Consider the following 22,671-nt stretch of genomic DNA (forward strand, 5'->3'; position numbering starts at 1 on the left):
AAAAAGGGATCACTGTGAACGTGACGTATGATAGTACACGTTGAAGATCCAATGGGGATACTGAATGGCGGTTCCGATTGATCTCAATCAGTAAGGCATGACGCAGACCCAACATTTCGTTGCTCTCATTGGCTGTAGGTCTATTCAAATTGCATTCGGAGGCATTTTGATCTGACGCGGTCGCGCTGATTTTATAACGCCAGAGAATTTCCACACCTTTAGTGTATAAAACTACTACTACTATTCCTTGCACCCCTCTTCTAGCATAAGCCTGAATGGTCTCAACCATATTGCATCAGTAACGTGCACTTTGTTGTTACAGCAGTTTGTGTGTTTTGGACAGAAATATACGGGTCGTGTCCAGTATATTTTCACAATTCGTGTTCTCAACATGCTTACTTTAACATATTTTTTCATGGTGGGGCTAAGCCATTTCTTGGTATGGCTGTAGCCTACCCCAGCCATACCCTGGCGCCGCCCTGCCAATACACCATCGGACTCTCTGACTCCGCCCTGAGCTGGTTCAAGTCCTACCTGTCTGGAAGAACAGAGTACGTCTCCTTGGGAGGTGCGAGTTCCCAGACACACCCTGTCACCCGTGGTGTCCCTCAAGGGTCGGTCCTCGGGCCCACTCTGTTCACCCTGTACACTCTGCCCCTTGGCCGTGTCATCAGCCAGCATGGAATATCATTCCATTGCAACGCTGATGACACGCAGCTATATATAAAGACAGACTCTATCCCACATGCTTCCTCAGTGTCACCATCATCGTCACCGCTCCCTTCAACATCCCTTAACACCTGCATTGAGGAGATAAAGGCTTGGATGCAACAAAACTTCCTGCAGCTAAATAGCTCCAAAACAGAAGCTATTTTAGTTGGCACACCAAACCAGGTCCAGTCATCCCCCATAACCCACATCACCTTTTCTGGCCAAAACATACCCCTCTCCGCAGCAGTTAACAACCTACCACTCCTCAAGCACTTCCTATAGTTTGGGAAATTTGTTTTGCTTTAGGTTATAACACTTGTTATTCTTCCTCATTACAGAGATCTGCACTTGTTTAAATCCACCTGCATTGACACACCCGTGTGTTTGGCACATATTATATATATATATATATATATATATATATATATATATATATATATATATATACTGTATATATAGAAAACAAGAAATTAAATGTGTGTTCATGGTATTTGACAGGTATGACAGCCCACAGTCAATAAAAGACCTGGAGAGGCAAAGGAGAGGTGCAAGTGATGGAAGGCCTATACATGTTATCACTGGCAAAACAAATGTCCACAAACTACAGGAAGTACTTAAGGAGTAGTGGAAACAAGACTGCACTGTGCATGTTTGTGAGCGAAGGGGAGGAGGTGAAGAGCATCTGCACAGCAGGAGTCAGCAGTTTGACATCACTGTACAATGATCAGGAGGAGGCAGACACAAGGATGGTGCTCCATGCCATACATCTTGCAGAGTCATATTCCCGTATCATTGTGAGGTCTGATGACACAGGTGTGGAAGTAGTGCTCATATATTATGCAAGCAAATACATGTTTGGTTCATCTCTAGTGTACATGCATGCAGGCCATGAAATGAGAGAGAGATAGGTCCCCATCAACACCATATGTGAGAAAATTGGAAAAGACATGTGTGTCTACCAGCATGTCGTGCACTCACTGGCTGTGGCACAACAAGTAGTTTGTACAGAATAGGAAAGACAATCAGCATCAGCAGGTCGTTTGTGACCCTGACCAGAGCTGTTTCAGTGCTGTGGGCGGAACGGAAACCAGACTGGAATTTCTCAAAGAGGCCGTTTAGTTGGAGATGGTCCTGAAGCTGGACGGCTACTACATGTCTAACTGTCTACCAGCATGTCATGCACTCACTGGCTGTGGCACGACAAGTAGTTTGTACAGAATAGGAAAGACAACAGCATTCACCAAACTCAAGACCCATCTCAGCGAGCTCAAAGATCTGGCCCATTGTGGACTCTCTGCCAGCTTGGATGATTCTTGGCCAGTCGCAAGACAATTTGCCCTTCTGCTATATGGAAAAAAGGAAAAGGAAATTGGACTGATGTGCACAAACTTGGATGAACTGAGGTTCATAATTGCATCAACAACAGATGCAGCCTCGGAAAATCTGCCGCCAACAGAGGATGCATGTCAACAACATGTAAAGAGCAATGTTTCAGACAGCGATATGGTGTCCCAGCCCAAACCAAACCCTTATGGAGTCCTATTGGCAAGGGATGGATTGTTAGAGATGGGGCCATTCAACCAGTGCTATTTACAAAAGCCCCAGCACCTACAGAAGTGAGAGACATTACTCACTTGTATTGCAAAGTGTGGAGAGAGTGCAAAGTGCCTCTCTGTTGGCCTTCCCTGTACGGAGTTCTGCACCTGCTGTGCAGAATGTCAACATGTGTAACCTGACGTTTCCGTGCCACTTATCCCCCATTCGGAGTTTGACTGTCTCAGAGAAGAGGTAGGCCTGTGTCTAAAGAAATCTCATTTGCAATAGAACTGTACCAGACTACCAACTACTGGTTAGTGTTCAATAGCACCCTAGACAATTCAGTAATGGTATATTTTTTAGGGATTACTGTTTTTCTGATAAATGAGAGAAAAGTGATTGAGTCCTATGTTCCTATCACCAAAAAGTACAATTTCCATCTAAACTAAAGGTAAGTTTACAGGACTATAATTCAGTATTTCTTTAGTTAAATAATTGTCTGACTATTTGGTGATGTAGGACAGCCACCTGGTTCATACCTCAGCAAATCTGAAGAGGAAAAGTGTGGTCATTCTGAAGTTATGGGCTTTTTTGTCACCTTTCCCATATTCGGCATGGTCTAATTTGGCTCTTTTTTAGGGATTGGGGTAGTTCTAAAGAACAACCCAAAAAACTTTTTTTCCCCCCAAATAAAATTTGACAACAATCAATTTCATTAATGGGAGACCCTAAAGATAAGAACAATAATTGTTGTCATTTGTTCTACCTCGGGTAGGGGTATCTCGAAAACTAAAGCCTTTTTTGAACCCTATAATGGCACTCGAAGAAAAGTCAGGTGATTAATATAGTCAGTTGGTTCAAATGCTGAACGCATAACATGTTGTGGTCATCCATCCCATACGTAGCTGTTGAAACATTTGAGTCCGGCACAAAGTAATTCCAGTAGAAGGTGACGTGAAGTTCGTCCACATGCACGAGCTCGTATTACGCATTTGCACAATTATAGACTTAAATCCCCAGAATTCAACGAGGCATGCAGTAAGTCAGCTCCATGCTTCAGTGTATATTTGGAGAGGCTGAAAACAGAGCCGCAGCCCAAGCCACTTTAGAGTCATCGTGTATAAATAGTAGAGCCTGGTGATGTTGGCATCCCTCACTGAACATTAAGAGAGCACTGATGAAAGAGACTGAAATATGATTCACATTCAGTGAGCATAAGGCCATATTGTGAGAAGAGAGAGGCCTGGGAGAGTGGATGGGAGGGGGAAACGGAGAGCAAGGACGATGAAGATGGATCGGGAGCCATGGAGTCTCAGCAGGGGCGTTAGGGGGGAGAAACCAAATGAAAAGAGAGTTCATAAATTAGCAGGTAAAGCAGGTCACAGTCTGATTAACTAATTATATTCATGTTTCGATAATGATAAGCTTCATCAGGCCCTGCTTCCCGACTGCACAATCTCAAACACTCCTTTTCCCAATTTTCTCTTTTTTTCTGCGTCTTCCCTTCCTTTGAGACAAGCACATGGCTTCCAATTTGAACCTTGGCTTAGATAATCTGAGGAGAAGAGGCCCAGAATATAGAATGAGGAGCTCTGGCACAGAATCTTATAACATTTTATGAGAAAAAAGACTTGTATTGTACAAAGAATTGTATAAAATCATACTTTTTTAATGTTATAAATATTTATAAAAGTATGAATAAGTATACAACAAGCAGTAGTTACACATAATGAAAAAATAAGTGAAAATTCAAAAAGACAGAGAAGGAAGAAAAATACCTTATATGTCATTCCCCACACGTGTATATGTCGTTCCCCACACGTGTATATTTCTCCATCACTTATAATTAATAATAAAAAAGGCTGCAATATGTTGATGTCAAACACATTTATCCATTCAGATCTATGTGAAACACACACGTCTCATATTAAAAGTGTGTAAGATAAATCTAAGTGTATCCATGTCCTGTACGGCAGACCTCCAGCCCGCATTATTGGCCTGCTAATGTCCCTGTTAATAGGCAGCAGTCAATACACACAGGGACTTTCTGCAGCCAAGCTTTGAAACTCAAAATCATTGGACGTCTGTCAAGCTTTTAATTTATCTGCCGCTCACTAGATCTGGGTCAAATTTGTCATTTGCAAATGAGCCCAGTTGGGCAAGCTAAATGACTCGACCCTCCTCTAACAGCTTCCACCCCGAGTGACTCTGAGCAGGACACTTAACCCTGAAAAAAAGTGTGAAGCACCAAGCTGTGGCTAAAATTGCTGGGAATTTGGCCTCAAACTAACAATTTAGAAACTATAATGTGTTTGTATCGCTGCTGAGTGCTTAGTACATAGCGTTTATTGGATCGAGACGGCAAGATTATTAGGCACATTTTTGAAAATAGCCTCTTGTGGCTTGGTGATGTAGAAACTACTATAGGGACTACCCAAACCTCCTCATTATGGGCTATACTTTTTGTAATATTCATTAACTAGGTGTTATTTCAATCCATTGGATTATTAAAGAGGGATTTATACTCCCCGTAGGTTCTTTTTGAGGTTCAGAGCTCCCTAAAGCAACTGCATTTTTTCCTAAACTGTATAACCATTTGCAGTAAGTGCCTCTGACTGAAATCCTCCTTACTGAAAATGGGAAACAAATAGCCGTGTTGCTACTATACTGGACCAGCCCCTGGCCTTCCTGTAGCAAAGCTGCCCCGTGGGGAGTGCTAGTAATGCTAAAAATAGCAGCATGTTCTGTCACAACGTCCAACTGCTCCATTTGAGCTGCTCAGAGGCCGGCGGTAGGCAGCTGTGCTCGTATGGGGCAGATCATATGTAAATATGTGGGGATCAAAGAGTGGCATATGCAAAAGGGAAGTCTGCCTGGGATCACACAGTTAAATACATATTTAAATGTGCTATGTGAGCTTTTTGATGGACATTTGAATGATTTATTTCCCTGACTTAGGCGTAGTCACAACAGAATACAGTTCATTGTAGTGGAAAACAAATACTGTCCCATTTCCCTATAAACTAGTTGAGATAAGCTTACAAGCCGTAGCAACCAAATGCTTGTTAGCTTGGGTAATATAACCGCCTAGAGCTATTTTGTAACGGACTAGCACCGCCGCAGCCTGCTAGCAGTTAGCTTGCATGCTACAGCCTTCGACTAACTAGCCCCGCGAGTATATTGCTACATCTCCAAGATTGCGCTGTAACTTTTCTTGTTGTGCCCATGCCTGATAGCAACAAATACGGATTGTTTCAAAAATATTCATTAAAAATATATTTCACCCGGGCGCTTCATAACACAAAGAGTCAAAAATAAAATTGAAAAACAAGTGCATTGTTTGTCAGGCAGCCACAGGGGGAGGATGGTTCTGACAGGGAAGAACCGCAACTATAGCTGAGGGAAAACTCTGACTTAATGTTGCATCATGTACCCACAAAAACAACAAGCAGCCTTTTTCACCAACACGGCGTGAGATGAAAACACATCAGCCAAGTTTTTTTACACTCTTAAAAACTATCGGAGAGAAAAATGGAGCACAAGCTGCGAACAGCAATATATGCTCATACATGAAGATGGGTTTTTTGCACCGTAAAGCAACAGTATGAAAATATCCCATCTGTTGCTGCACTGTTTGTCTGGGACCATAAATGTGAGTCATTGTATATCCCTGTGGGCTTTGTTCTGGCTCGCTATACGTCTGTCTTGTCTCTCTTCTATGTGGCTGCTCTCTGCCGTCTAGCTCTCACTGTGACGCTGTCTGCTTCTTTGGCCTTTAGTTAATCCACTCTGTCCCAGCTGGCCTAGGTAGAACATATTAAATCACTGTGACAATACAGACTCCCCCTCCCCGAGTGGCTTCCATTCCTCTTGTTGTCAATCGGACTTCTCCATGCCTTCTCTATTTGTTCATGTACTCTTCACTTCTTTATTGGCCCATGACTCATCTCTTTCTCTCATCACTCCCTCTTCTGTACCCATGTTTGCCCATGAGTTCTTGAAATATTGATGCGCCTCCGTTGAGTCATAATGAGTACAGTCGATACTGGATTGCAAACAACAAATATTGTTTTCATGCTTCGACTGGATTGCAGAAAGGAATGCTTATGGTAAACAAAAAGCATGGCGAAAAGTAAACGGCTGCCAAAAAGGGAGGGGGGGGGAGTGGAAGGGAGGATGGCATGAAAGCCGGGATGACCTTCAAATGAACAATGCACACTGTTGCATAACACCAACAAGTAGGAGGTGATAAGCCTTGGAACCAAAGACTGGCTTTAAAGACTGCTCGGTTAATTCCGTCATTCATGGTTTCCTGTGCATGTTTTGCTCTCAGATAACAAATGGCAAAGCATGCTTCAATAGTTCAATTAGCTAACAGATATCAGGAGTCTGACTACGAGCGCCAATGTTTCCTTTTATGTGAGCCAGACATGTATAGTCAGCTTAGCAACTGAAGACAAACTTGAGATCTGCGTTGTAAAGCTAGGTATGATGATGTTGACATGTTGGTTAGCCAGCCATTAGCATCCAGACTGAAATAAACGATTGGATGGTGTTCTATCTAATTCTTTACAGACATGCGTGGTCCCCAGAGGATACATCTCACTGTCTACTTCCTCTCGACTGTTTCTATAGTGCCACCAGCAGTCAATGTTTTCACACACCCAGTAAAATATTGAAATAAACAGCATTTATTGGCAGAATTTGGTACAATTATCACTCCCAGTGGATGTCAACCGCCAATCCAAATTTGAATACTTCCAATACTTTGTGATAGGTAATCCATCACAATAAATTGAGCTATACTATTTAATTAATCTCCAATGTAATGTCTCACTATCAATCACTTGATAGCAGAAGATGTTATGCCTGTTGACCTACATAATTAATTTCATATGTATCCTTTGTGGTTGGATACACAGTAACAGCTGATTTTTAACCTCTGCCTCACTCTGCAACATTTAGATGAACACATCAATGGGAGACATTTTTTAAAAACTCATTACATTAGCAAACATATCAAAATGATGTGGGTAAATGTGAACCACATTTAAATGAAAGTAAATGGGCTGTACCGTTGATGGAACCTATTAGATCTTTTCGTGCATCTCCATCTCTTTTCTCACAATAGCTGTCTCTTTCAAGGGGACAATTACCTTACATAATTACCAACGCCTCTCACTCTGGCACTCATTTGTTCATTCACTCATCTATTTATTCACACAGCCTGAATGATTTAGCCCCAGAGATTGAACCATCGCTGTTCCAGCCAGCTGCAACCACCACGGCTGAGTGTTGGATCCAAAGAAAGGTGCCTGAGGATTAATTTCCCTCTAAAACCTGCCATACATTGGGCTATGGATTTTTATTCCAATTACCTTTCCAAACATAGACATAGCAAGCACAGTAAGTAAGCAACAACACACAGTCTGTATATTAATACGCCTCAGAGGAACAATTATATAAAATAAAATGCTTTTTTAAATAAATGAAAAGGTCAGCTCAGAAAATAAATCTTGGTTCTTGCCTGTATAATTTTAATTTATACAAATACATTTTTTAAATAGTACATTCATTAAATTCATGGGTGCTAGAAGAGCACAGACCCCTGCCAAGGCCCTATCTCGCAATTTTAATGAAAATGAAAAATTATTTACGTGTCTGCCCTGTGATTCAAATCCACCAAAAAATTCTAAGAGGTTCCTCCTTGGCCCATGTGACACCCTTAAATAAAGTGTTATGAAAATCAGGACACTATTATTGCCTTAATCCTGAACCACTGCACAAAAGTATTACCTAGTGCGATTTTTTTTTATTCGACATTGTAAGAGGGAATGATCATTAATAAAACATTATTCACATTATCATAAAAAAATATATTAAAAATGATTAAAACATGATTATTTTCAAGAGGATCTGTACAATAATTCCTGTCATGTACATTCAATCTAAACAATAGATTTTGATATGAATGTGTAGCCACCTAGCCTCATGACATCATCAGGGTTATTTGTACAGTAGTCATCGTTCCTCTCGTGCCACAGAAGACATTATACAACTGCTTTTAACGAAGTAGGAATCAGCATGACTAACTCACCCTTATGTGTTATGTTGAGTTTGTATATTTCCTGGCAGGATTCCCTCACAGTGTACATATATAGGCAGCTTGTTTTTAGCCCAGCAGATTGCCCGTGATGGATACTGAAGCAGCTGTCAATCACTCTCTAACAGAAGGTTAAGGTGGATGGCAGTCAATAACTGTAAGTAACATTCAATGAAGTCTTTTTTTTTAAATGTGAGAATCACCACAACCAAATGTGTACACTCACTAGAAGACATTATGACCAACGACCTGATCCCTCTTCCTGCATAGTAACAGTTTAAAATGACTGCTACTGTATGAACCTTTACCTCACTGCTTTGAATTGTTGAAGAAGGTCAGGCGTGTTTAGAAAAGTAAATCCAAAGCAACTGGTAGCCTCCGTCAGCCCGGTGATTTGTTTCCTGTTGTAGAATCTCATGAGTCATCCTTGAGAGCAGCCACTTGATATGTTATGCCAGCAGACCCATAAGGCTGCGTTCACAGCCAGAAGCACTCAGTCCTAGAGCTGACAGGGACTGTGCTGAACTTTATGTAAATACAGCGTCTGTGTCCACATGCTCAGATTCACTCATGTTTGCACCATTGGCCAACAATGGATCCTTTGATTTAAGTACCCAAACAATGAGTCACGTGTGATTGACTTCTTTAGTTGCCCCGAGCTACGGTGTTTCCCCAGAGACATTGACATTAAAGGAACTAAAGGCACAGGGAGAGCCAATCAGTGAAGCCTCAGAATTGATTTGATGTGAGGATGTTCAATAGAAACCTGGCATTCACCTGTAAGAAAATCAGGATAACAAGCGTGCTGAAGATGCGCTCAAGCAGGCCAGGGAGCTCTCGACACTCAAAGCAAAGAGAAGCCAAGATAGGAGAGACGGAGAGGAAAAGCAATCCAAAAATAATACCTGAAAGTCTTTGAGGAGTTCCTCCCGGCAAGGTGGGCGCCCTCTCTCCTCCAGAATGTCACCCCTGATATCGAACCAGCGGACCAAATCGATTTGAAGTGCTACTGTAGTTTCACCAACTCCGGTAAAAGCACTCCAAGAACATTTCTATTTGAGTCCAAGCAGGTGCAGGAGGGCTTAGTTTTGGCAAAGTTTCAACTTGTATTCAAACTAGTCAAAAACCACATTCATTTGCCCCAACTATTCATGTATTTTTAGTACAAGCCTTGAGTGATGATCCAAACACTACAGGTAGATAATGTGCTACAAAATGACTATATATACGTATCTACTACTACTCCAAACTCCATGCAGTCTCAATAAAGTCAAACATTTGATTTTGAGTAGTTTAATAGTCATTACATATGCCTTAAAAACATGAAGCTACAAACATTGTTACTCTAAACATCACCAATTAACACATCATAACATTTGGCTGGCTGGTTGCCAAGCTACCTCACGGTGACAAAAATACTTCTTTGTTAGGATTAAACTTAACTTTAGAGGTGCTGGCAGCCATATGTTTCCTTCCGTACGACCTGCTTCTAAAAAAAACAACGTATTAATCATGTTTGAAAAGCAACACTGAGAGGCAGGGCAGGGCGACAAGGACATTCTTTCACAGAGTGTCACGTATTTATTTACAAAGCAGGGTAGAAGTGTGTGTGAAGGATGAGATAGAGAGCTTTAGAGTGATTCAAGTCTTGTCTACCTCCAAACACCTGGCGCATCGCTGCAGGAACGGGCCAAACACCAAACACCTCTCGCATCTGAGGTTGAAATGTGATTTCCTCTCCCATGGTGAAAAAGCTTAGCCCACATAATTCAGGTGAGGAAAATATGCCCCCATGCGAGGAATTGGTACATCCTTACAAGTGATATCCTCCCACTTGAGAAAAAACAAACGTTCTGGACTAATTGACTTATTAAGGGTGACATTTTTAAACAGAGGGATTCGGGGGGAGACAGATGGAGAACACTTGAGTAGAAAGAGGCGGACAGCCCTCCTCAGAGACCCTCCGTGCACCATGGCATGCCATTAAAGTTCTACTAGTAGCTTGTTAGAGGACAAAACGTTGACAGCTGACACAAGAAAATCAGTGTAGAATAGTCCCCGCATGTGTGATGGCGAGCCCACGGTCTCACGGATTGTCCCTCTAATAGGCACCAATGTAAGGATGGAAGGTGTCCTTGTTATTTCCTGTTACCATGGTTTCTCCAGCCCAGGTCTGGCTGCCCTCTTCGTAGATGCACATGAAATGGTCCCAGATGGCCGCCATTGATTTCATTAGCTGAGCTTCTTTAAAGAGGTGGCAGTGATTATTATTTTTATTCAAAAGGATTATCTCTCACGACAGGCAGGCAAGGTTTGGACAGATTTCACCAAGCACTGTCGCTTATTACCTCTGTCAGTCTATAGGAGATACGCGGAGTCACCACCATCATCACTACCCCCCTCTTCCTCTTCCTCCTTCCTCTTCCCCAAAGAGAACATATGGCAGGTGCTCAGAGCTAGATAGTTGGGCTGTGACACTGCTGCTATTCATCCGGTTATTGTATTTGATCAAATGCATAACTGCAGTCCTCCCTTCTGTGTGCAGTAATCACATCAATACCCGGTGAACACAACATTGTTTCTTTTTAGGGACAGGACAATCACAAATGTAGAATCGACTAACCACAGATTAGTTTCCCGTTCTTAGAAAATCTCAACAGGAAGCTCAAAGATAACGGATTCAGCTAAACACAATCCTTTTTGTCATGTCTATTTTCCGGTTATTATATGACTTGCTGCTCCTTGGTAAACTATATAGAACATACATTTTAAAATGGACTCACTAGACTGTATTCTCTGAAGCTCTGCCTGTGCCCTTGACCTGCTTTTGATAGAGTTTAATAGTTTTTCGTCAGCCGTCAGTTTTTCTTGGTCGCTGGATGCAAGAAAATATATATTTTGTATCAGTTACCACGCCTTCACTGAGAAGTGATAATGTCGGGGCTTTAGTTCACACTTACAGAGTTTGGTTCTAACAGTCGGTTTGATCTAGTCATGAAGAGTACTTTTTTTATTTGTTTATTCTGTTTTTAGACCTGCTGTGTACACATAGATTGTACAAATAATAAAAAAAGGCAAACAAATTCGAAGACAGTTTTTCCTGCACGGCACTCAAGGTGTTTCACTTATTTTACAAACAGAAAAGTGACAAAATATTGAGTTAATTATAAAAAAGAGAGTTTGTGAGACATTTTTATCAGTAATAATAATAAACTTATGAGGATCTTTTTTATTTGCAGATGACATTTTCTTTCTGGCGGTAAATTGATTTTGACATCCTGAACCGACGTCAATGCTCCAGACAAGGAAGACATTAAGACGTACTGTTTCACCTTTTACTTGATTGGTTGTGATATACAGTATACTACTTCTGTCTAAAGGCTCCCTCTTCTTTAACGATATTCAATATGCTGTCCAACTGTGTATTCATGTAAAGAGAAAATCGTTCCCAAGCACGCACCACATGCACTAGATGCATAATTTACTTGCGACATTGGCTTTAAGTGAAGTGTAAACAAGCCCATCAGACAACCAAAGAGAGATTAATGTTTGAATCTCTATAATGGCTTTCGTTCAGCGACATTCACTTCTGTAACCAGCTGTAATGAACTCTAGCCACCACAAACTCACGCACACACACACGGCTTTCACACAAACCTTCACCGCGTGTGCACTTAATCATCCCCTGAGCAAAGTAACACCCCGCCGTAGACAAAATACTCTGTCTAATATCAGCAGTCAAACACAGAGCGCTGGGGAGCTGCGGTTAGCGGGCGCTCCTGCTCCTTGCAGCTCACTGATTTGAGTTTCATTCAATGTGAGTGCCACTACAGCAGGAGAGAGACAGTGACAGAAAGGAAGAGATTAGGCTTGCATCCCCTGCCATAGTGTGTGTGTGTGTGTGTGTGTGTGTGTGTGTGTGTGTGTGTGTGTGTGTGTGTGTGTGTGTGTGTGTGTGTGTGTGTGTGTGTGTGTGTGTGTGTGTGTGTGTGTGTGTGTGTGTGTGTGTGTGTGTGTGTGTGTGTGTGTGTGTGTGTGTGTGTGTGTGTGTGTGTGTGTGTGTGTGTGTGTGTGTGTGTGTGTGTGTGTGTGTGAGAGAGAGAGAGTGAGAGAGAGAACTATGCATTTTGTGTTTTGGGGGGATTTGCTAAATGGGATTTTGTCCTTTGGTGTATTTTTTAAATTATGGTTGACACTTTCCTGAGGGGAAAAAAGGAAACTACACATATACAAATAAAAAGGTGTGTGTGTGTGTGTGTGTGTGTGTGTGTGTGTGTGTGTGTGTGTGTGTGTGTGTGTGTGTGTGTGTGTGTGTGTGTGTGTGTGTGTGTGTGTGTGTGTGTGTGTGTGTGTGTGTGTGTGTGTGTGTGTGTGTGTGTGTGTGTGTGTGTGTGTGTGTGTGTGTGTGTGTGTGTGTGTGTGTGTGTGTGTGTGTGTGTGTGTGTTTGTTGTCACTCCGCGTTGAAGCCCAGCAAGGCACTGTTGAAAAAACGCTACTGGGAGTACATTTGATTTGCAAATGAAACACTCACCCTCACATTTGCAAAGACACACACACGCCTGTGCACACACACACTTACAGACACAGGTGTGTTTGTTCCCTGCAGGGATGATTTGCAACTGAATGGGCGTGTTGCACCTGCTGACAAAACGCTTCCAAGGGAACAGCCAGCCTGTATGCACCGAGGACATGCGATTAAACAATGTTGTAGCTTTTATCAATAGAAGCCAGTGAAAACACACATTAGTTACTGCTAGAGTGGCTCTATTAATTTTCAACCACCACGTGCTGTTTGCTCTAACTTTCCAGTCAATGCCTGCTGCTCACATTGTGCTCAAGGTCGTCTCTCTTTACACTCACAGATGTGTGTGTGTGTGTGGGCGTGTGTGTGTAGCTCAGGCGACAGCAACAACGTTTTGCTGGAATCCACAGCTTGAATGTCACTTGACTGTATCATTTTTCATACTTAAGGTATGTCTAGTAGCATGTGTAACCATGTTAGTACATGAGTCTCTAGGGTGTGTGTGGGTTACAGCCAGCTGGTTTGGATGACCCCTGGCGTCACCTCTCCATCTACATGTTGAGAAAACACAGGCGTTTTCCCTGATAGCTCTTTATCTTTCTCTCAACCAGGAAGTGACAAGCACCTCCTCGTCCAAAAGAGTGTCACCCGGTTGTGTCACACAGGCTCAACCATCACCAGATCACACCATGGCCTCACCTAAGGACACCACTCTTTGTGAGTACTCTTTCATTTTTTAAAACAGAGTTCAAAAGTTTCTGTGATGCAACATCGGAAGGATTATAATATATGACAAGCAGCTTTCTGATTGCATCAGGGTTACACTATTCCGTCAAACTAAACACCCGAGGCTGCCTCTCGGATAATGCAATGTGTTGTACCATTTGTTCTCTGCGAGATAAACATTGGGCAGAAAGCAGCTTTTTGAAAACTAGATAGTTTGTTGCCAGATAAAGGCTTTTCCCTCCCTGGCAGCTTTTTAAATGGGAAGCTGGGGGCTCGCTAGATACTGTGCTTCCATTACTGTGATACTGCGGTGGCTACCTCCAGTTTGTTCTCCACTGATAGCGGTGTACTCACAGATGGAGCTTACAGTGCAAGGTACACTCCTTTTTGTTTAACTGGCTCACAATCACAAACAAACCAAGGGGAGTAAGCCCGAACACTTTGGCCTCGCAGGTATCACAGTATGATGCTAATTATTGAACCATTCAAAAATTGGGATAAATCCCCCTCAGAAAAAGTACAACACAAATTCTGTACAACTATTAAAACTTAAAATCCCAATTGTGACTTTCTTACTCCCCTTGTTGTCTCTTTCCTTTGTTCTTCATTTCCTGCATTGGCAACACAAGTGTCATGCAATGTCACGCATGTCATGCAAAGGGAAAAAAAGGAAAAACAAGGGGTGATGATTGTAGAGGGGGAGAATCTACGCGTGTGTTGACAGCCCTCAAAGTGGTATCGAGGTTAAACACAAATATTTCCACACACACACTCATATGCTCAACCATGCATACGATATATTGTCACACGATGACTGAGAGCCTCTCCATCTCTACCTGAGATCAGTCAGGCTTTCGGGCCGCTCTGCGAGTCTCTAAATCTCCGTGCCGTGTCTGAAATTGGCGCTTCTTGACAATCCTGTTGTCCTGACTGAGCGACGGCTTTGGTCTCTGCTGACAAGATGTCTTTGACGGCAGCGCGCAATCCGCCAGGTCAAATGACAAAGGGGGCTACAGGAGATGTTCCCCCTCAAAGCCGCAATGTTTAAATAACTGCTCTTTAAACAGATGCAAAGCTCACCTCTAAATCTCCATGCTGCATCCTTGTTGACTTTTTTCCTCATATTACACCAGAATCACCGCTGTGTAACCGCGGCTGGATTTTTGGAACACACTACAGCGGAGTTAAATAGGAATGCCTATTTAAAAGTTGTGTGTGTATATTTGTATATGAGTCTGTGGCTGATTAGACTTGTCAGACACACGGCAACAGATCTTTTGTTGCAAATGCTGCCAATTGGAGCTGGCTTTGCCAAAAGACGTTTTTTGTTTTTGTTTTAATTAATTTCCTCCCAGCCAAATGATTATGTCTTTATTATATTATCCTAAGAAAAAACAAAGATTTCTGTCATGTCAGTTTCAGTTTTGATCCTCTTAGCTGCTATTCGTGGACACAAATTAGCTCGTAAGATATGATTGATGTGTGGGATTTGGAAATTGAAGTTTGACAATGTTGTGTGTTGTTGTTAGGCTGATACAGACAAAACAATATCTTCTCACTTTAGAGCTTTAGCACGGATTGTGATACTATCTGAAATCCTTGACACTGAAACTTGTAGATCTTAATGAGCAAATAAGTCCTTTTTAATCTAATCCTTTTAGCATGATTGCACTATCAATATCTTTGTTTCCACCTTAACTGTGACTGCACTGTTTACCCAAGCAATTGTTATTTAAATAAATAGACACGAGAGGCTGTTAGTCACGGGGATTTTATAACAGCTAAGGCAAGCATTGTTAGGTAGGTAGGTTGAAGTGCTTTATTGAAAAGGTCACCACATATACCTGTCAATGTTTCCTAAAATCAAAAATGTACTGATAACAACAAGGTTATCTTTGTTTCTCCTGCTGGGATTGTAGACTTGTTTTTTAGGAGGCTAAACGGTGCAGTGGTTAGCAGAAGTCCCATAGTCTTACTTTAAAGTAAGGGTTTAACATTTTAGTATTCAATGATCCGTCCAAAGTTTTAAAATCCACCCTCTAAAGCTCAATAAGTTACACATTGATTGTTCACCCAGCCATCGAAGGGGAAGTCCTCTTCTGTGAGAGGTTGTTTCCCTGTTCGTATTGTGTATCTTAACTGGTTCTCCTTTTTAGAGTTTAAATCTCCTTTCATTATTGTAAATTATGTATCGTATCAATACAAGGCCAGAAAAGAATTGTTACGGATTGGAAAAGTTTTGAAATGTTGTTCTCACAAAGTTAAATACCCTGTTAGTCATTAGCATTGATTAGCGCATTCCTACCCAACCCAGACATTGTAATAACACGGAACAGTAAATCTTTTTATTGGCAATTTACTCTAATAAAGTAAAGCGAGTAATCAGCACTTTGTAATTTCTGAAAGTTATTTGAGTTTGAAACTCACATGAATATGTACTCACTAATGGATTTTTGGCATATTCTCAGGCTCGTTCATTAGGTATTCCACAGGAGTATGATTATTTTCCGCTTTAGGAACAGGAAATCCATGTGCAATTTCAGTGGGATTATCAGCAGAGAGCAGCTTCTTCTCTACAAGCCTGATAACCACGCTTTCCTCTCGTCCATGTGCTCGGGCGGGCTTGTGTTTCATATAAACCGTCATTATCACAGCAAATAATATGGAGAGGATAGACATACATTTTACCTGCAGGGTTATATAAACTAGATGTTCTCTTGTAATGTCAAAGAAGAGGTAGGTTGAAATAGAATGAACGTAAGGTCACTGGTTTGTAAGAGGACCTTTATCATGGCTTCAGGGCAACATACATCCAAGGTGAAAAAACAGGCAGAAAGAAAGGAAATATTTTCTATATTCTCCAAACTGGTTATCTTAATTCAAGGTTTCTTGCTCAAGTAGGTCCCTATGCACAGCTTGCATTTCTCTGAATCCCCACTTTTCCCTCGGTTGCAGTCCATTACGGTCCATTTGAGATGTAATTGAAAAAGCACATCTTGATAGAAGGCATACAGTGTACACGGTGGGTTTTTCGAAGGACGAACGGTAAGGTTCACTCAACTCCTCTTGGCAGAATGTTCTGAATCATTTACCACATCAAAAAAAAAGTTGAGCCGCTTTCACAGGCAATATATAATTTAAGAGGGACATCGTGAGCATGTCTCTCAGACTCATACAACGACAGGTTTTTAACACATTGAAGTTTAAGAGCTATACTATCAAGGTGTTTCTCTGGATAAAGGAATATTTCAGATGAAGCTGACGTAGCATAAATGAAACTGAGCTCATGAATCAATAATCAATATTTTACATAGAGAGGCAGGATATGTAGCGTATAGTGCTACAATAAGTATATTTTATTACCAGCTATTAAAGGAACAGTAAGAGAAAACATGCTGTGTTTTACTATTTGGAGATACTTGAGAAGATTGACATGCTAAATACGAAGCTAGCTGTTAGCTGGTTTTACTTAGCGTAGCTTAGCATAAAGATTTGGAGCACAGGGAGACAGCTAGCCTTCCTTTCACAAATAAAAACAAAATAATAATAACTTCCTCCTAAGATTTGGTGATATAATGTAGGGACTTTCCCAATGTCTGTGAAGCAATGTGTGAATCTCCCCCTGTGAATCATGAAATACTCCCATATGTCCCATGCTAACAAGCAGTGTTATTAAATGTCAAATAGGATGTACTAAGTTTCCGTTTCCCAGCTCACAGTGTGAGGCATCTGTGTCCATAAGACTCCTGTGACATAAGGTTAAGGGCATGTTGGGTACCTCGATACTCAATACTAAAAAAAGGCCAACCCACATCCACCTTCCCCCAAGTCACTCCTATTTTTTTAACCATGGGGACTTCTAAAATAAAATCAGCTGTTGCTGGACGCCTGGGCCTCATTGCACTGTCGAGCACCCTGCTGGAGCTGGTCTCCAAGCCTCTCCGTCTCTCAGGATCTGCTGTGTTTGTCGGGTTTAACGCTGGGCGACTAAGCCTATTACATTTTCTGGAGATTCAACACCCTTTTGTATTCTGTTGGATTCTATTGTTGTGTGATTTACAGAGCAACCTACACGGTTAAAGAAGGTAAGCAATGTTTGCCGACTATCAGTATTACAAGGCTTCAACATAACTGCCTGCATAGCTCTTTCAGAAGGATTTTCCACCCAACCGCCAAAGTGGAAGAAGACAAATTGGGAATAGTAGATGACATTTTAGCTGATAATGAATTGGTTTGATGTGCCCAGGCAGCGCAGACATGAGCAATCTTTGGTGTAAAATGGGAATTGAGTGAACATGAGGTGCTGGAGACATGATATTTCAGTTTGTTTCAAGGATTCCTCTAGGATTTGTGCACTGTCATAAAACATGCATGGGCCCTTCCTGTTTCCTTCCACCAGACATCACCGGCAGCAATCTGATCTGGAATATTCTGAAGGCTTAGCAAATGGTAGACAAAGTGCTTAGCCTAGCATAAGGAAGAACCGTAGGGCGATCCAGCCTCTATGTAAAGAACTTATTTTGATATATTTGACAGCTCAATTATTGCGGCTGTGTTTTTCTTTTTCTTCTTCCCTTTTTTCCGGTGAGGAAGAAATCGCCCTCCGCGCCTGACATTTCAATTAGTGTAGCTCGATTTGGCTCTCCTTTCAAACCTCGCCAGCCAAAAAGCTTTGGTCAGAAAGTACTAAACCGAAAATTGGGTTGCTTAAGGCTCTCGTTGTGAGGAGGGGGCGACACCTCTGTGATTAGGGGACGGCCTCTGCTCCACACAGATCTACGGGCCATGATTCAGCTCTGAGCTGCGGAGCCATGCTATTGCAATCATATACTTTGGAATGACTCTCGTTTTCTCTATTTCCTGGACACAACGTCAAACCCTTTTGTTCTGGCGGTGTAACACCTCACCTCTGACCGCTTTAGTGAAGGCAGCAGACGCAGTGACAGGGGGGTCAATAGCTCCAGGCTCGGTTCAATATAGCCAGTGAGTCGTGCATGGCGGCAGCAGCATGGCCTCCCCTGTTGACTCTCCCCTCTTCCATTACCCCCCGCCCGGTGCCATCACTTGTGCTGCCGCTGTGCCATTTAAAAGATAAAAAGCTAATATCCTGAGAAGCAGAGTTTTATTGAGTGTGGAGGTAAATACGCCTCTGTCAAAAGCAGAGAAGGTTATAAGTGTAAGCCTGTGAAAGAGTTCTTCTGATATCAATAGCACACTGTAAACAGAGCCAGTGTTTGAAAGCTTTTAGTGATGCTTATTTAACATCTGATGGTGCCAGTACTCATTAGAGGCAGCATTGAGAGAAGGTGACTTCGAAAATATCTCATTAGAAGTGCTTCCATTTTTGTTTTCTACCACGCACTTCCGCTCTCAGAAGGGAACATGACGCTGCAGACAAAGCCGGGTTATAAAAAGGCCCGGGATATTTTTCTCTCCAGGCAGCCCCCCCCCCCCCCCCCACTCCCCTCAGAGAGCCCAAGTTACCTCACGTCCATGCTATGGCAGCTTTGCATACGGCATTCCCATGTCAGAAGCCAGAGATATCCAGAGCTGTTGTCACCGCTCTCTCCGTCTCTGCCTCTCTGACAGCGCCGGACCGTGATGTGATCATTTGTCCCCGGTGATAAATGAGGGCATTATCCTTGTGTTTCTGTCATCGAGCCGGTAATAAGTTACCACGCAGCACCCCTGCTTATTTTCGGATGTCTCGGGAAGCCTATTTCGGACAGGTTATTGGTTACACCAACATGCCGCACGTAGCAGAAAGCTAAAATGGGTGACATGAGGAGTCATTCTTGACTCGTCTGCATTAAGGTCACACCAGTAAGGGCACAATTAAAGTCACCTGTGCATTGTTCTAGAACTTGCTATTTGCAGGACTAGTAGGTAAACAACTGTATCTGGGGAGCTTACCGCTAACACTTCACACTTTTAATGTTCTGCTTACAATTGTTCCCTTAGTGCCGTCCTATTTCCTCTGCACTTGTGTGCTTTTTTGATATTTTATTTTCAGGATTGTACATGATTTCATTCCGTTACGAGTTATTGAAACATTTCCATTTTGAACATTATCAACCAACAAAATGGCTGTTCTTAGTTGTTATCATTATCATCTATTTAATACTTCAGACTGACCAAAAGGCACCTACCTGCAAAAGTGTGAGACCAACGCCGTTTTACATGGTGATTGAAACAAAGATCTTAGGCAACAGCAGTAGGCTACTTGGCTAGGTTTAGAAACAAAGCTGTCCATCACCCCAAAAGAGTCCCATTTCTCTATCTTATTCATGAAATGTGTATAGGAAATCCAGAAATCGGCTTAACTAGTTGAAGTTGATTGATATTTTTGATAGTATATTAAGCCGGTCTAGTCATAGACATACTATAAGTGAGCTAAGAGAAGTGTTTAGATAGCTGGCCTTGTAACGCCAAGCATGAACAGTATGTACTACACCTCTCTGCATCGTAACTGTTACTAAGCTCCATAACGCCACAGCAGAAAGAAGACCTTCACTGGAGCCTAATGGATTCAAAAAGCAGCTGCTTTAAGACTCTACAATCAGTCATCAAGTATAATTCACTCTGACCTCTACTTGGAGTGGAGCTTAAACTAGTAAATACATGTGGAGCAAATCTGTAATCATCTAGTAGAAATACACAACAAGGCGGAGGGGTCAAAATGTCAAAAGGTTGCAGCTTGAGCAAATAATAAGAGAGAGAATCATTTCTACTTAGGGTCTTCTACCATCCCACGGTGTTGCTTCCCAGAGAAAGAGAACATGCCAAGAGCGAAAAGGTCCAGTGTGGGTGTACGCTGAGCCTTAATGGAGTCTTCTCTGTTGCCTAATGATGCTTTGTAGCGAAGGAAAGTCAAATGTGAAATCAGTGGTCTTCTTTAATTGGCTATCCTTGGGGATGTGGGGAGCGATATGAAGTATCGTTCAGCAGAGCTTCGAGATTGATGAGGGTTTCATTTCAGTTTCGTGTCCACATTCATTATTGATTGTTTGCCTCTGGCCCCTTTACAGTATCTACAACTATGCAGACGTCTTTTCATAAACAGGGAGGTTAAAAAAAGGTCACATTTGTTTTTCATATTTTAGACACCACTGCATCTGGTTTAATTCCTCTACTTGTGTGATGATTTGTTGCTAAGATAACGGTTATGTCTTTGTGTTTGTGCAGCTGCAGGTAGACCCGGACGTCCTGAGGAAGAGCAGGAGGGCGAGTCGGTGTCGGTGAAGGAGCGTCTGGCGATGTATCAGGCGGCCGTGTCCAAGAAAGAAACCAGCAGCTCCTCCTCTGCAGCGGTAAGACGATACTTCCACATGGGTGAAAGGAGAGATGCTCGTAAGGACACACAGGCACGTTTCGATGTAATTGTTAAACTGACAGTATAGCTGCTGATGTGTATGACCATCCATTTCCCCCTAAAGCTTAAATGAGCTGTCACTGAACACTGTCTTGCTTGAAGGCTACTCAGTGCCACAGGGATCTGCTCGATGGCAGCATTATCTGTCAAAGTGTCATAAGGCTCAGCACTGGGTGGGAAAACTAAACCTTGGGGGTGTGAGCGGGAGCCAGTGGGAATAATGTAACATGTCATTTCTTATAGGGCTGCTGTGTCCGCATGATACATCGTTTGGTTCTCAACACACGTTTAGACAATGCCAAAACCTTATCTGGTTTTGGCATTGAAAAAAAGAAGGAAGCCTTAAGAGGCGAGTCAGTAGGAACAAAATGTTTTCCAGGTTGATCTTTCTTGCAGGTGAAAAATAATTAAAGACAATTCACTGAATGGGGTAATGGCTCACTTCAGCCTCTTGTGACCGAAATTAGTGTAACAACAAACAAACAAAAGTAACTAAGATAAATAAGCCTAGCAAAACCTTTTGCGGTTGTTTCAGAGATGTTTTATGACATCTCTAAGCGGTTGACCAATCGGAACAGAGCTGGCCTGCTAACCAATCAGAGCAGACTGGGCTCTGGTTTCAGACAGAGGGTGAAAAGAGGGGCTGCAGAACAGGCAGTACGAGACAAATAAAGAGCTTTTTGAGCATTAAAGCATGGAGACATGTCCCAGTAGAGACTTTTGATACTTTGAACAAATTCTCTGAACTTTTACTTCAGTTACATTTTTAATACATGATATTATTTTAGATTTGTATAATGTTCTTTTGAGTCTGAGTAGTTCTTTCACGACTGGCCTTAAAACGCCATTAGAAAAGTATCACCTCACATAAATCCCAAACACATTTCATGAGACCATCATACATCATTATCTAATGAAGAAGCAACTATAAATCCCCAACAGTAAACTCTTATTTATGTCATTCCAATATGAAATGTCAAAAGGATTACATGAATGTTTATATGAACTACTGCTAAAAGAGTTGAGTAAATCATACTTACATAATGATTATTATATTAGGTATATGCACTGGCAACGTTCAGGCGGGGCTACAAACACACACAAACACACGTCTTTATAGAAAGCATTAATCACCGTGTCAGAGTCGTTTTAATGCATCTGTGGAGAGAAAAAGTGTGTTTTGCAGCATATTCAGATGTGTTCACACAGCCAGCTCGTCGGCAGGCCTTCACACTTTAATTAAACACAAAAATGTGTCTGACTATCCCTGAGTCATTAGTCATTACCGAGAACAGAAAAGCCTCTGCAGCTTTGAAGAGCCTGCATGCACTTTATGAACCCAATAATTCAAACGTGTGAGCAGTTAGTCAGCCAAGGCCACTGCAGTAAGTCAGCTCGGTATCTGAAACAAAAAAAAGCTTTAGCTGAGAGAACGTTGTTCCCTCTACGCGTACAGCTTGTTCCTTATTTACTAAAACACCAAAGGGAGGTTTAGTGCAGGCGGATTAAAAGCAGCTGAGAGTGTTTGTTCCTATACGGGAGGAGGAACTGTGAACAAATCTGCGGCACCTGATTTATCGCTGCTGACTCAACACTGTGACAGGGGAAACTGTCCAGAGTGTAATGAGAAAGCAGGTGTTACATCCGAGCAGGGCTTTGTCGGATACAGAGAGAGAATATCGCCAGCTCTAAATGTATAC

General features: G+C 42.1%; 1 protein-coding gene across 4 annotated transcripts in view; it reads left to right on the plus strand.

Moving 5' to 3' along the window:
* Positions 1 to 22,671, plus strand: part of xirp2a (xin actin binding repeat containing 2a) — a 54,565-nt gene that overhangs the window by 15,835 nt on the left and 16,059 nt on the right. For 2 of the 4 annotated variants that reach the window (XM_079669296.1, XM_079669297.1), the window contains exons 5-6: positions 13,485 to 13,590; positions 20,785 to 20,909. In XM_079669296.1, the coding sequence (XP_079525422.1) occupies positions 13,485 to 13,590; positions 20,785 to 20,909 (231 nt within the window). Of the gene's footprint in view, positions 1 to 13,209; positions 13,323 to 13,484; positions 13,591 to 17,478; positions 17,685 to 20,784; positions 20,910 to 22,671 lie in introns of those variants that run through there. The other 2 variants (XM_079669298.1, XM_079669299.1) reach the window with 2 other exon arrangements.

The sequence above is a fragment of the Notothenia rossii genome, assembly GCF_949606895.1.
Source record: "Notothenia rossii genome assembly, chromosome: 3".
NCBI classification, from domain to species: domain Eukaryota; kingdom Metazoa; phylum Chordata; class Actinopteri; order Perciformes; family Nototheniidae; genus Notothenia; species Notothenia rossii.